The following is a 16,277-nucleotide window of genomic DNA, read 5'->3' as shown; positions in this document are numbered from 1 at the left end:
ATAAGGCTATGTAAGAGTTCTCTTGCGGTTTTATTGAAATTCTGACTTGTTATGGTGATAATGAATGTGTTTAAAACATTTGCTCCATAATGGCGCATCGGGAACGTTTGTTTGTATTATAAATGGATACTATTACAATTTGAAAGCTGTAGGAAACTATCGTAAAGTTTTTACGATAAGAACTTAGTAGCCAAGTAAAGAAAAACGGACGAAGTTTACCCTAACTCCATACGGTGTATACCAAAATCAGTAAAAAGCATGGCCTTGTTTGTGTTTTTTAATTTATGAAGCATTATCTAAAATCTGAAAAATTTTACCAACCACTAGTGCACACATTTGCAATTGTCACAGGTTAATCCTGTATTATGGGCGATATTTTTACCGTTCAGCCAATTGGGCCATTTTAATGAGTTATAAATTTTCAGATTAAACTCGTTAGAGTGGAATTTGAGAACGTGCTGTTGAATAATCTACGATAAACATCAAGGGAACGATAGGCATTCTACAATGCCTTTCGGTGCCATGAAAGGGTCGAGGGATAAGTTCGAGAGAGGGATAGAGAGAACAGAGCAATACGACAAAGCAGGAAGTAAAAAGAACACACACTAAGAACCATCGTATTGGTTAGTAGGGTGGTGTCATTATGCTTCGTTTTGGCTTCGATTTAATCATTGCATTAATTGAAATATTAAAGCGCATTCGTGTTGCAATATGACATGTGGCAGTTACAGTGATTGATAGTGATGCACGGGGTTTATTGGATATTGGGTAGCGTGGATCACAAAATGCGCAAAGCATTAAGCTCAAATTGTTGATGACGATCGACGGATTCGTTTATATAAAACTTTCTGCTTTGATCGTTGGGGGTTGATGCTTTTTTATAATTGCCATCACCTTGTGGTATTATTGATCTATATCTCTTCAATTTCCTTATTGTTGCAACGAAAACATTGATGTGTCTGTTCCGTCCGCTCTGTAAAATCATTCTAGCATCTTTTTTAGTTTATAGATGATTAACTTAGACGATTTGCTTTGCGCTATGTTACTAGTACTCAAGACCATTCCTCTTTCTTTCAATTAATACTTTAACCAGCCTACTTTTTTTCTCTTCAAAAAAAAGTTTCCAAAATAGAATCTACTTTGTACACCTCTTTTTGATCTACCAGTCATTAACACTGTACGATATGCACTTAACACTTTCTCCACATTTCTAAATAAAAATATACGGATATTGCTTTTGACTGATTGACTGACACTGCAATTGATAAGAAAGCGGATGTACACTGCAATTAACCTCGATATTCAAAGTAGAATGCTGCACATTTGCACAACATCAGGGAAATCGAATAATATGCGTACATTTGACAATTTTTTAGCAATTTGGCTTTCGGTGTAGCAATTTTTTAGCAATATATTTCGGTGAGAGAATGCTGAATCGCAACCACTTTATTTAAAGAAAAAAAAATCAACCATATGTACCAAATATCAGTCACATTGGACAAATTTGGACACATTTGTATTTTTGGGTGAATTTTTCGGATATTACAAGAGCGTTTTTTGTCAAGGAATTGTTACAACAAAATTATCACTTACAGCAAAAGTACTTCCTTTCTCCCTCTTGGTACCATTATTTAAAAACTACACAGAAATCGTGCGTTCAAAGTGGATCTAGTGCTTAAGAGTAGCTCATAACATATATATCATAACAGTTTGGAGAATTCGAACATTTAATTTTACTTCAATGTAACCCATTTTAAGAGTAGGTGGACAGGGAGTTATTTAGTAGATTCTACCAGATTACCAACTCGAATTGATCTCTTGCTAGGGGGAAAAATGAACTTTTCCAAACCGGTTGAAAATGTATCAATGAAATGAGGATTATGTTCCAACAAAGCAGAACTGAATTGCAGAGCGAAAACAATAGCGACGTAAATGTGTTAAATGGTTCCCCCACCAACCGCCGTATATTATTGATTGCACTACATATCGGAAAAAAAATTGGTAACTTGAAATTCACTGTAGAAGGCGTGTTGGGTTGGCTCAGTTATAACCGGTGCTACCAAAAAAGGGTGTTAGTTAGGATTCTTCATTCTACATTGACGAGGGTGCAGCGTGGAGGCCTTTCCTAGACGTTACACATCTAGTAAGCATTTTAGACAAACGAAATGTTGACAAACGAAACGTTGACAGGTCAAAGTCACCCTGCTGTCACAAACATAATGAACAACCCTTTTTTTAACACGCATGGGATTGAGAAATGTGCACTATCGGGTATTTTACACCATACCACGATGTATACGACAACCATATGCTTATGCTGGTTGCAGTCATGGCCCAGTGATATTTTATTTTCCTGAAAACAGTTTGATTTGAATGGCACATGGAAACAAAATCTGTGAAGAAAATGCATTTTGACGAGCAGACGAAATTGGAATACTATTCCCCATGTAGCATTGCATGCCCTGTCAAGGTGGAGGTAAAAAATGTGCACCAGCAGCGCATAAATAAATAATGGCACACTTTTGCACTGGGTACATTGAATTTGATTGAGCTAGGGTGGCCATTCGGGGCGTGGCAGGACAAAAATAACGCAAATGACACAGTGAGAACGAAATGTGGCACCCTACTTTGACTTTCGTAAGGATTGCAAAGCCTCATATAGGCTGGATTAAAGTGACATTAAAGAGTTAATCATTAAGATTTTTATCATCAACACTGTTGCGGAGCAAACCGCAGAAAAGTTTGGTTTTAAATACAGGGGCTTGGAAAAAGTCTAACAAGGACCGCGGTCACTGATGTATTATTAGTCAATGATTAAGCCAGATCAAATTGCTTGATAAAACTAGATATTGGTCGAAGAGACTCGCATAATTGATACCAAGTTAATTTTACTGCAAATTTTTAAGGTAAGCAAGCAACATCTGCAATGTTCGGAGAGCGGACAACTAAATGGAGATACAAATGAGAAATAGATTTTTATTAAATTATGCATAACGATTTCCATGGCTACGTTATATGCTTGGCAAAAAAAAAACAAATTTATGCACAGTACTGTTGGTAGCTCACTTCATGTTTCGACAGGCCACCACAACATACGCTTGAATCCATAACACTCCCATCTTAGGTGATTTCTTTCGGGCCTCATCTGATCTAGAAGACCCCTTCAGTTGTACCCGTGCGAGTGCGTGCGTGAATGCAGTTGTGCCCGTGCTGGGGCTGTGATCGGGATGCTGATGGAAGATTAAATTAAAATAAAATTAAAATATTTAAATAAAAACAGCCCTCTTGGATCGGTATCTTCTAGTGTCATCTAGGGAGTGTTCTAGGCCAACTCGAATTGATCCTTCTTCTAGATGAGGGATGGCCATCTTTGAGGGACGAATGGCTTAGGATTTAGTTGCCTAGAAGCGGCTGTGCGAAGCAGGACGAGAACCGTACATCGCTGCATCTTGTGACATTGCATATCTTTTATTATGCCGCTTCGACATAGCCATGTCTCAGGTGGTCCGTTTTTAGCAGGGGTATCCTCTGTACATCCCATCTCAGAATAACAGCTTCAGTTTGTCATAATATATTCGAGATAAAGGTGTACGTTGAAAATGTAAGCGATGTGCTTATCCGATGCCCCAGATCTTTTGACAAAAAAACCGTATTCGGAAGCTTAGCAGTTCTTCAAAGATAACGCGTGGCACGCGTGGCAGTTCTCCCATTGCCTTTGTTTTTCTCATTTCTTTTGTTTTTGAATGCTGTAGATCGCTTCGGAAGATTCTACAGCCACATAAGAATGGTTTTGCTGGAATGGTATCGCAGGTATGCAAAAAAAAAGCGTTTAGCAGTGCTCGAAAGCTTCTGATAAGTAAACTCGAAAGCGTGCGCTTCGCGCAAACGGAGTTGAGCCTGATAGAATTGATGGTTCACATGCCGGTACGATGCTAGGTAGTACGAACAACAATCCTCTTAAATTTCGATCCTTAACCCAAATCTGTGCTTATAAGTGATTAACGGCTAACCTATTCTATAATGTTCGGTCAGCCCTTTTTGGTACCGGGATGCGAGCAGGACATTCCTCTCTAGCGTTGTAGGTAATGTGACGAATTCAGGTTAACTTAAAAGACCCCATGCAATGTACCAGTAAGTATGGCCCGTGTATATACATACGGGCCAGTAAAAGCAAGCATCCCTGAATAGGACGGAAGACCTGCATAACGCTCATATAGGGCTAGTTCCTATCCATGGCCATTGGTGACCCTACGTGCCGCAAAACACTGAATCTTTCGTTTCACGATATTGCTAGGGTATTCGTGTGTGCTCAGTATAGCTGCATAACTAAACTAAGCAAACACTCTACCAAATTCGGGCCATGATCAGGCGTTCAATATTAGGTCCGGATTAGAGCCCGGAATGTAACTCTCATGGGAAAAGCGACAATCAAGGAGGACGTACCAAATATAACCTTCCGGAAAGATTCCGGTTCACCCATCGCATCTCACGTGCGTTTTTCCCGCGAGTCATGGGTCGTTTGCCCTGCTTTACCGCGGGACACTTGAGTTCATTCTTGTTTCAAATTATAATAGCCGGGTCCATAGAAAGCCTTTCTCGCGAGGTGTATGGTCGAGTGGACGCGAAGAAAAGAAAAAGATACAAAAGAAGGATATAGCAATCCCGCTAAACAATCATTGTCGCGAGCATGAAAGTGTGAATTCCGCGATTGCCCATTAAGCGGATTACACTGTTGGTTGGGTTGGGTTACAGTGACCGCGAAGTGCGCGGTGTAACTAGCGCACTGGGCCTTCAAAACAGGGTCAGCGACAGGGGTTAGAATGGCGTATATAATGTTGGGCAAGGTGTAATAATGGTGTGTTTATTTACAGGTGTACAAGGTGACATACTAGAAACTAGGATAAGTTGAATGAAATAATGAAATATCTTCAACAGCGATCCATTATTAGTCATAAATATTGAGCAAATATACGATTCACTTTATGGTTTTAGATTTATCGTGATAGTTGGATATTTTACACACGCTTAGGACTACATCAATCAATTGTGTCCCACATATGGTGCAAACAATTTATGCTATTAGACTGGACGGCTACTGTTACTATAATTATAATAAGTCTCCTTGTCAGCTTACTATAATAAGTTAGCTCAAATACATTTAAGAGTCGACCGCAAGGGACATTTGTTCAGATAAGAAAATTTTTCAACCTTTATCATAGTTGATAATCGAAAAATTTTATTATGAGTAAAATAAAAAACCTATCACTAGTATTGCATCAATGACTGGCCAAAAATGATAACATATTTTAATAGAATGTTTCATACAACATGCCGTAACTTTCCGAGCAATCAGTGACAATAATGGTACACTCAGGCTTGTACCAATCCCAGCAACATTGAGGGCAGCGAAATATTCAAACTCGTGGGAACTTTTACTAACTGTTTGAGATCTACGCACGAAACTAAGACAAGGCATATATGTCTTGAGTGAGGGGAAAAAGGTAATCGTAGCCAGCGTGTCGATTCGATCGAAGGACGATCAGTACATAACATTGCTGCACACGAATGCCTGCAAGGAAGCAAATGCGAAAAGAAAGCAACTGCGTTGTCTGAGCTAGGAATAGGCTGGGCCCTTTATAAGGGGTAGCCCTTTATCATAATCAACCGTCCCGGGACCCTTTTTCTTCGCCTGACTCTGCAACAGAGAGCCGGGAGAAAGACGCTTCTCCGGACAGCTTAGCTTCTTCGCAAGAAGCGATACGAAAATAGAAATGCAAGAAAAGGGATACCGTACAGGAACCATCTCACGGCTATAGCATAATCAATGTTGGAAGGGTATGCATTCGGCCAACGTTGACCAAAAAGAGCGGAAGAAATGTCAGTTTCATCAAATTTCCCTCGAATCCATACCGTACACATGATATCGTTTTACGTTCGGCGCCAACTTTCGTGTAGGGTTACATGTCAAACAAACGTCACGGGAAGAAGAGTTGGCGCAGACTTCTAAGTCACTTCACTTTTTCCAGTTATGGGTTGGGTGGATTTCTTCGCGCGCTTCTAGCACGAAATATAGTAGAATCGATCATATATGCAAAGGATAAAAAAAAACGGTATTTCTCAATTGAGTCAACATTATGATGTGGATAATTGACTCCTACGGTGCTCTAGATTCAGGATCTAAAAATTGATATGATCAGATGTGAAAAAACGATGGCACGTCGCTTTTGTCAAAATAGCTCATAAACGAAAAGATCCAGGTTAAGAGTGGTGAGCGTGGTTAGCTAGGATAACTACTAGGATTATGTTAGTTGACTTATTTTACTAAGACGACTCTACTAAGATGACTTTATAGTATCGTTTCAAAACAGGTCGGTTGTGGTGTAAAAAAAAGATAATATTTTTAGTGAATTGGCTACGGACAAGATCAATTTCTACCGTGGATTTTACGGTGGGGTATAATTTTTTGCTTAACATTTTTTTGTAGTTTTTATTCAAAGAAAAAATATACCACTGCGTAATTTAAAACTAAAAGGATTGTACCAGATGATTGACGTAACAAAAAACGGAATATTTTAATGTGAGATGTTTTTACATTTGTTTCGGTTTTTTATATACAATCTTTAAACATCATGAGGAGAAAGCTAAAGCACAAGGGATGGGTAAAATTTCCCAACCAAATGGGTACTTTTTTTTTCGTTTACTTTCGATCTTGTCTTGTCTTGTCAGGAGTTGATGATTTACAATAGTAAGAATGTTATAGCATATGGATGTGCCTCAGGGTGAATGCAATGATATGTCATGGGTCTGATATGTTCGTCACCGTGAGTTTAGAAGCGTTACCGGTAATATATAAGCGAACGTCACAAAGTGAAAATGTAGCAAGTTTTTTTTCTAGCGAAGTGAAAGCCATAGCACCATTTTGAGGGGGGTGATTTTTTGCTTGCGCTGCACTTCTTTTTTTACTTAGCCTTCCGATAAACCCAAAAGAAATCTTTGTGAGACTGCTGATCCACACGGACCAGCGGGAGGTAAATGGAATACATTTGCATCGCAAATTAGTGGGAATAAAATAAATTTTCGTCATTTACCTGGTGGGTTCTAATCGGCTTAGATCGGTTTACGCCTTTAAGGATGCATCATAGATAATAAAGAAACTAGGTATCCCGGATATGGACATGATTTTTTCTTTCAAGACTACATGTATTTTTTCATTGTTACTGTTATTGTCTCAATAAGAAGGAGCCTATTTACGCCATTACTCTATATGATTCCTCAAATGCATGCAGATGAAGAATTCTTTGTTTTAATCGTTTGGTGGCTGCGCAATATGTTAAAATTATCAATTTATATATACAGCATATATATATATGTATACAGCACTTATGCTTGATACGAAGCACGTATGTTACACAGTATCGCGACGCAGCTGTTGAGTATGATTGCTGCTGACTTATTCAGATAAATGTTACAGACTACGACCCTACGACAAACGAGTTAGTGATTATCCTGGGAAAATGGTGCGTCCATATTACTCCAATATGTGAAGATCAAATGGATGAATAATATGCTTCAAATGAGAGTTGCAAGTTCTGCTAGATTGCAATTTGTGCATCGCACAATCAGTACGGGCAGCAATCGCTAATTTCTTCCGTATTCCTCTGGCAAAGATGACGCGAAACCGGTTGGAGCCAGTTTTTCAGGACGCGTCATGCTTGCAAAAAGCTTCACGCGGTCAACCTAAGGGCTCGCTATTCTTTGGGGGGCATTCATACTAGCAAATCCCGTTCTTCGCGAAGGGTTGCCGGATATCCTTTTTCTTGGCTGCGAAAACATGCAAATGCGTATGTTGCCCAAAACAAATGAGACCAGTTCTGTTTTGTATTTCTTGTCTGTTCTCAACCGTCAAGCGAATCCGCGCAAGATAGCGGCGCCGAATACCGGATTGGACTTCAAATTGGCGTATTTCTGCAGAGTAGTTCTATAGTTGATAGAATTTGCAGTGCGATACAATCTGGATGAATTTCTTTAAAAATGGTAATGCAGGAAAAAAAACAAGTTTCGTAATAAGACTGGTATTGACCAGTTTACACGACAAAGAGTTCAGATTATTTCCCAGCAAACGGCATGAGGCTTTTAGACGTTGAGATATTTTCCTTGTGCTAGGACTTAGCCACGACCCGACCGCCGTATGCAGCGATTATATGGCGGTGTCGTTGGTGCACAAACGATATTACTGTATGAATGATGCGCAATGCAATAACTTCACTGCCAGTTAATGCAATTTTCCAAAACCGTTATCCTGAACGCAGGTTTGCACTTCCTTGCACAATCTATAAGTTGGGAAGAGCTTTGGATAATGAAGCATTGCCGCCAATTCTTTGTTAGGCGTAATATCTCTTTTGATGCCAAATTAGAGCACATTCAGCGAGGGCCAGTAGGGATCTGCAGATGCATTGTAAGGTCCCTTGATTTGTCGGGCACTTCCCTTCGGGTGAAAGCACGGGCGTGAAACAACGTGCGTTTGTCAATACAAACGTGTATAATCTGTGGGAAAAGCAGATCACTTCCGTGTTACAGTTTTCCTTCTTTTTCCTTACATTTCTCCTCCATTCGCCTTATGATGTTGGGTTTCGGCAATTTATTTCCTTAGGCTTACCTTTTTTCTCGTTTGCTCCATGCCCCGGCTTGTCCCCGTGATCTTGTTACACCGAATGTTGTGTACATTGTTAGAGGCTTATGCGAAGACCCGTCTACCTGAAAGAGTGGTAAGGCAGCCGTTGGTGTCTGCAAGTTTTTTGTGCAATTTTCATTTATTAGCAAGCTGGTTAGAGGTGACTTTCCTAGCGTACGTGCAAAAGGTAACAAACGAGGGGAGTGGCTTTGCAGATGTGCATGATCGTGAATGCGTATGGAGAAGAAATAAAATTAAAGGCATTGGTTGTTTTTTAAGATCGCAACAGCCAAGAGTTAAATTAATAGCTAAATTTAAGTAATAAAAATATGCTGAGAACTGTGTTATAGAACTCTAGTGGTAAAATATCCGCCTCCCAAGCCTTTTGGAATATAACTAATACGTAATGTGTAAAGACACGATAACTAGCACACTTGGTAAAACAGTATGAAAAGATTAAACGTGCTTCCAAGTACGAATAAGTAAGCATTATTTAAATTACTTATTCCAAACAACATACCAGGATTCTATGGTTAACTTCTCCTGCTAAACAGATAATATCGCCTCTGTCGACTGTACAATACTTGCAAAAAGTTCATAAGACGCACATTTTGGGTATGGGTTGTCGGGTCGTTTTTTGTCTATTCCAACGTTACGCATCATTGAATCCAAAATCCATTCGGAAGATGTAAAAGGTGTTCGACTACTTGCCTTTCCTAACGTGCAAAAAGAAACTGCACATTGCCGTTTCTTGTAAACCTCTTGCAGGCAAACCTTTGACCGTGATCCGGATGTGTGCTGTTCCAAAAAAGGGATGAAATTGGATCAAAATCACAGCACAAACAAACGCAATTTTCATTCATTTGAAATTTCTTCTACCTCTGCACATTAAGCCGCACACGAACCGCTTTCGTTCATAGATCCTTTCATTTGCAGTTGCGTGCTTGCTCTATTCAGCCCGAGGCGCAACGTGCAAACGGTTTATGTTGGTATATCTGTTTCGTGCTCCTGCTACAGCTGTAAAATTTGGCGGCTTTTGCGCAAGGGTAAAAGAAATCAAGCTAATTTGGTATCGAACTGCTTGAGAAGGTGTTTAGCAACATAGCTAATTTTGCTGATCTCTGAGCTAACATCTCTCTGAAAGTGTCTAAAATTTAGTGTAGTGACAATTTTTATGTGTTCTTTCCGAAAGAACAATTCAGTATCGCGACGTAAAAACTCCATTTCGTGGCACGTAACAAACGGCTTAGACGAAACACAGTGAATGATTGTGAGACAGCAAGTATGGAAGCTGTTGACAATAGAGACGCAGAATGTTCAAGGTTAATCGACACCCAAACTACAGACACCGGTGCAATGGAAAACGCAAGAAATGGTACGACAGTTCCTAAACCCACCGAGCCATGTTCCAAGGACAAGGGAAGACCTAACAAAGGTAACCCCTTTTTCTCGAACAGCTGAGTTTTTCGCGCGCAAAAGAGGCCTCAACGAGCATGCAGGAACATATCTCTTTACACGAGCAATTGCGTTTGCCAGCGAGACGGCAAGCTATTTAAGCTGGAAAGTGGTGCTGTGTGCAAGAACACGACGACCACGTTGTGTAGTGGTTGAACCGGATTTGCACGAAAATTCATTTGCTTTCGTTGTCCTAGCCAATGTCGGTTGTACCAGGCGTTTTAAACCGGGTGAAGCATGGGCCCAGACGTAGTTCGCGTAAAACCACCTCGCCACCGTTCTTATCGCGTGTGATGTTCTCATATGCTAGCCATGTACGTGCCCTACTGAGTGCTGATTCTACTGCCCAAGGGTTTGCCTTTGCTCACCCATACCTAACGCTTCGCTGCATTTGCATGATGGAAAGGGCTCAGGCAATGTTTTGAACTCAAAAGTCTGTGTATTGTGTTTATTAAAATTATGTGCAACTCGCTGCTTCTCCTTCCCTCTGGCGGTGTTAACGAAAGCAACGTAATTTGAAGAAACTAGTGGTTCCTTCTCGTCGACAATAAAGATGCGAACCCCCGTGGATAGGAGGCGTGTAATGCATTGGTGAAGTTTCGGTTCCACATCGAGATTCCGGTTGCGCTGGTAATCGTTCAATCAGTAGGGGTTTTGGTTTCGGTGCGATCCCGCGACGTGATGCCTTCTGGCATTGGAAAACCAAGGCCGGAGAACATGAAATTGCATGCATGATAAGAGATTTTCGCAGTAAGAGTATGTGAGTTCGTGTCGTTTATAGACTTGTGTTTTGAGAAATTTTAAATGATTGTGTTGCTTATCAGTAATTCGTATCAGACATCAGCAATGCATTGTATTGGGGGTTAGCATAAAAGACAACTCTTCTGTCTCAGATAAGGCAATCGATCGGCAGAAAGCGTTGAGTAGTCAATTCGGTTCAGTTCAAAACTACAACGAGCTCAGTAACTATGGTGGATCTTGCTAATTTTCTGCTTTCGCGAGTAGAACAGATCGATGACGGAACGACTTTGCGCGAATTGATTGATCGTCTTGTTGCTAGTGGGCCACAGGATACACCGATTCACGTGCTAGAGCTGGACTGTGTGGTATCTAGATACGCGGAATGGATGCGTCAAATGCCTAAAGTGAAGCAATACTACGCTATCAAAAGCAACGATGCGGACGCGATCGTTCATACGATCGCGTTGCTCGGTGGGGGCTTCGATTGCGCTTCTCAGCCTGAGTTGGAGCGAGTCCTTGCGTTGGGTGTTCCACCGGAGCGTATAATTTTTGCTCAACCATCGAAGAGTGTTGCGTCACTACACTTCGCTAACGAGAGACATATACGAACCGTTTTTGATAATGAATTCGAGCTTGAGAAGATCGCTAAATATCATCCAAAGGCTGAGTAAGTAAACGCTTGTAAATTCGATGGCCTTATCTCATAATGATACAAGCAACACCATTATGTCCAATAGGTTGCTTCTGCGATATCGATATGATTCAAGTAACAGTAAGATAAACCTAGGCGCTAAATTTGGCTGTAACCCAGGGGAGGAAGCTCAGCAGCTGCTAAATCGAGCGCGAGAATTGAAATTGAACGTGGTAGGATGTTGTTTTAACGTTGGTTCCATGAGTTACGACGCTAACGTATTTTACGAGGCCATCCGTGCTGGACGTGCAATCAGTGACTATGCGGCGTCTATTGGGTTCAAGTTTCGTGTACTGGATATTGGCGGAGGATTCGTTGGTGATAGAAATGATTCGATCGCTCGGTATGCCGAGATGATCAATAGGGGCCTGGAGGAGTTTTTCCCGGACAGCTCTATGGAGGTATTTGCCGAGCCAGGACGTTACCTGTGTGCTGCTGCAGTGACGAATATCGCCTCGGTTCAGGGAAAGCGATATATCCGCGAGGGTACGGCAATTCGCAGTGTGGCGTACTACTTGAACGACGGTATTTACGGCACGTTTTACAGTGCCAAGTATCGGGGAATGGCTCTCAAGATTGTGGTATGGAAATCTCCCGACCGCTGTGGGCCTGAACGGGATTCTACCCTTTTCGGACCCACTTGCGATGGTAACGATTACTTCGCGGTCGGTTTACAGCTACCTGAGCTAGATATTGGCGACTCACTGGTGTTCGATACAGAAGGTGCGTACTCGAGTGTGAATTCATGTCGCTTTAATGGATTCCATCTACCAAAAGTTGTGCCATATATGCGGCAGAGTGTGTCTGAGTTGTTTCAACAAATTGACGCAGTCAAAGAGGACACCAAGCAGGTTCAAAAAATTCTGCTAAACTCCGAGTATTTGAGAATATTCGCTAAAGTCCCCGAAGTCATTTCGTTCCACACGAAATAAACCACAAGTGTTTAAGAGAACCGTATAGTGTACAACGAACTACAGTTTTACACAACGTAACACGAAATTATTAAAAAAATTACAATACACTTCTTACTTTTTTATATTGTTTAAATAAAGCTCAAACACAGACACGTACATTCAGACTTAAACAAAAATCATCCTTCACCCTGCTGTGACGTCCTGCGAGAGTGTTTTTTTAATGACGTCATTTTAAAAAGCCTTCTACTACTCGTGCAAAAGGGTGACCTTTATGAAATTGAACTGCTGCTGATGTTTACCGATCGCAACCGCCTGATAATGTCACGAATTTCAGTAATATGCTTTATTATTTAAATTTATACTCCCCACCCCACAGGAGGCATCTGGACTCTACCATGGACTGACCTACGAAACGTGGGAAGGAATAGAAACAAGGCACGCTCACGAGGGTTAAGCACAAAATGTGCCTATTCCTTTCGTTCCTTTTTACCGGCTTAAACGCACGCGGTAGAATTGTTTCGTATTTCTACGGTTGATCTTGGCTTTAATGGTACAGGGGCTTTGCGGTAAGCCACGGGTACCGATAGGTAACCGCATGGTAATGTCCCTTATTCTCACTGTGCACCATATGCGCTTGTTCCATCGGCGCGACAGTGCTCCTGGTTCGCTGGTGCGGGTAGAGGTAGACCACGCGTATAATACGCGATAAGATCTCTGTACCGTTTCCATATGCAGGAGCACCCAGGTGTAGCGGCGATCGGTTCAGTGAAAGCATTCGGTATTGCTCTTTGCCAGTTTAATCGTTATACCAAAGCGGTCACAGATGGGAGCAGATGATGTACACATCACGCACGCTTTGTGTCTTGTGGAGTACTGTTCTTAAGTACTTTCATTTTCGTAAGCGTTTTTATTAATCTATATCATATTCTAGCACTGCATTGTTCAGAATCAGACATTCTTGCTACACTAAAGCTAAATAACATGGTCAATTGAAAGCAACTTAACCTAACGAAACACGCACTTGGGATAATTCGTTTACTCAGCGGGAAACGGGATTATTTTTTATCTGGAATCCATGAGTAAACCAGTTGGGCTTCTAGAAAACGAGTGTTCTAAGCAAAAAATACTCATCGACTAACGATCACAATGCATCAGTATATCAGTTCATGTTTAAAAATTTATCTAAGGTGCACTGTATCAGTCATATTCGTCATTACACGTTAGCATAGAGTGAACCTCGAATATTCGTAAACCGCTTGAAGATCGATCCGCTCGTTGCTAATATAATTCTACCATCACAAAGGTTGTGCAATGATATAAAAGTTTAAGCAAATAACTATGCTCACGTGCTGGAATTGCTGTTAATATTTCCTTTTCAAGTAAATAAAAAACCATACAGTCCTGTGCAATTTGAATCAATATTTTTATTTACCTGGAAGTGCAAGATGGATGTGTAATTGTGTGAATGTATGATGTTTTTTTATGAAAAATATGCTCAAATAGATATGCTAGGCACATACAAAACAGTCAAATGCTTATGCAAAAGGACAAAATGTCGTATGCAATAAAAACGAGTTTTGTTACAATCGTTTCAAACAGCTAGCTCTAAAAATAAAACAAAAGAGAACAGAAAAAAATGTCCCAAAATGAATAATTCAGGCTGCCAACGTAACAGTTGGTCAGTATTTTCCTACGACCACGAGTGAGCTAGCGCAAATGTTACAGAATGTTTTTTTAAGAAAAGCGGAACCCTGAAGAAATTGTCTACAATAAACACTTGTTCGCCTTTTTAAATGGACTGCGCCCTCCTTAAAGTGGATGACTTTTACGATCTGTCAATAAATAATCAATTACGCGCTCGTTTCAAGGTTCGACGTAGGTCTATTACGAGCCTCGTCCAGCTGCTGTGATGTTGCTGCCAGCGATGAAATATCGAGCGTTGTCGCGAATGGTGCATGCGCTGTGGCGTAATTCTGTAAACAAAATATCACAAACCAAACATGCAACGGCTGGGTCGGACGACACGGAAATCCGTGATGCAGGTGGTGGATAGACGACCTCGTGAAAAGCTCATCAAGATAGAGTTCAAAACGAGCCAACGAACCATTGAGTATGTCCTTCATCTGTGCTTCACTCTTACGTTCGCCTTTGTCCCACGAACTATAACCGTTTGTTGTCGGTTGATCAGGATGTGAACCTAAAGAAGGTGGAAGGCGGAAATAAAGACGAACTTACGAAACCCACACAACATGCACATCTGATATCTTAAAAGGACTGCACCTGCTGTCAAATCGTGGAAGTCTTGCTGAAAACGTTGTATTTTTTTTTCATCCAAGCTAGCTGGTTTTTGACTTGGCATCGAATCCTACTCGATCCTCAATTTTTCTGTTTGAAGTGTGAATGATTTGATCAACGCGTTATGATACGGCTGTATGGCAAACCGTTTGTTTTCAGCTTGTTGCACTATTGAAAGGTTGCAAAGCATCGGCAAACGTCAATATTTAGGGTTCTTATCAAGGGTTTACGGTGACACAATGGCACTGAAGAGTTTGTGCAGTTTTCTTTGGCAGAGGGCAAAACACTCAACCCGCACCGACCAGCAAGCGGTAGAGGTATCATGCTGGTAGATTTTAGAATGTGAAATGAGGAAAATAGTAACGGCTTAGCAGCGGAATGGGTGCTCTAGCACATGGTTTTGTATCCCAGACCATGTGCTGCATAAACGGGGGTAACTTTTAAGCATTGGTCGCTACAGTCCAACAGCTGACATTCATAAGTAAGGTTGAGCCAGTTGATGTTCGGTGGAAGAGGTGTAACCTGTTTGTCGAAGGCCTTTGGAATTGTTCTCTTTTCATACGGCATGAGAATATTGTCCTTTGAAAAAAATTTTTAAGTTTTTTTTCACATGTGTGGCAAATCCTCGCAAGAAACGGTTGATTTTCTGCACTTGACGGTGAAAATAAATTATATCTGCACTTGACACAATTTCTATGCGTTTCTCTGCGATAAGCCTTTGCACAAATGCTTTATGAAAATCATGCCCTTTTCCTGGTTTAAGGACTTAATTTATAATGCGTAATTATGCTTCAATATGATAGATTCCTTTACGCTTATTTTAGACACATTGATACAATAAAATCGAACGTTTGCATCTGCAGCCAGTAGGACAATGGCAGATGTATTGTAATTAACAGAATTATTGTAATTAAATCAAAATTACAGTTTTTGTCTAACACTTAACCTAGCACAAAAAATTAATATGCTGTAAAATGTGCAACTTAGGAGCAACTAAATCAATGCATTTCAACCTTTGCTAACCATATACATTGTAGTTGAGAAACATTGTTTGTATTTGTTGTTTTTTTAATTTTGGGAAAATAATTTACTCCGAACTAATTAACTGCTATGCTGGCCTAAAAAAGTATTTCATAGAAATATAATGTTATTATATTGATTCGATTTGTGCCTCTAGTATACGAGAAAAATTATTATTATTCCAAAATCTAACAAAACACGTTCACACCGGCAAGTGCCCATTCTACATCGGTTGACAGCTCTCCGAGCCCAATTTCAGAAGCATCGAAGCTTTAACTTGAACGCATTACAAAAGGAAGCGACAAATTTTCCTATGGCTGCTTCATTTTTCTTATCTAGATCCCATCACTGTGGCAATACACTGAGTCGTGTATAATTGCTCAGTGTTTGGGGTTCGCATAAGGGGTATTATTAATTTTTTGTTCGCTCGCGATCGTTTTCCCACGACTACGGTAGTTTTATAGCTTAGTTTGACTTCATATGAAGAAGA

General features: G+C 40.6%; 1 protein-coding gene across 1 annotated transcript; it reads left to right on the top strand.

Annotated features, from left to right (window-relative positions):
• The first annotated feature begins 11,094 nt into the window (after nucleotides 1-11,094).
• LOC128724324 (ornithine decarboxylase-like) lies at nucleotides 11,095-12,490 on the top strand. The gene is made up of 2 exons (XM_053818052.1): nucleotides 11,095-11,534; nucleotides 11,605-12,490. Exons 1-2 carry the CDS (start codon nucleotides 11,095-11,097, stop codon nucleotides 12,488-12,490), a joined length of 1,326 nt encoding a protein of 441 aa, XP_053674027.1.
• The last annotated feature ends 3,787 nt before the right edge of the window (nucleotides 12,491-16,277 follow it).

Source organism: Anopheles nili, chromosome 3 (assembly GCF_943737925.1).
Source record: "Anopheles nili chromosome 3, idAnoNiliSN_F5_01, whole genome shotgun sequence".
Classification (NCBI taxonomy): Eukaryota; Metazoa; Arthropoda; class Insecta; order Diptera; family Culicidae; genus Anopheles; species Anopheles nili.
Note: the sequence above shows the minus strand (reverse complement) of the source record. Positions and strands in the feature narration are given on the sequence as shown.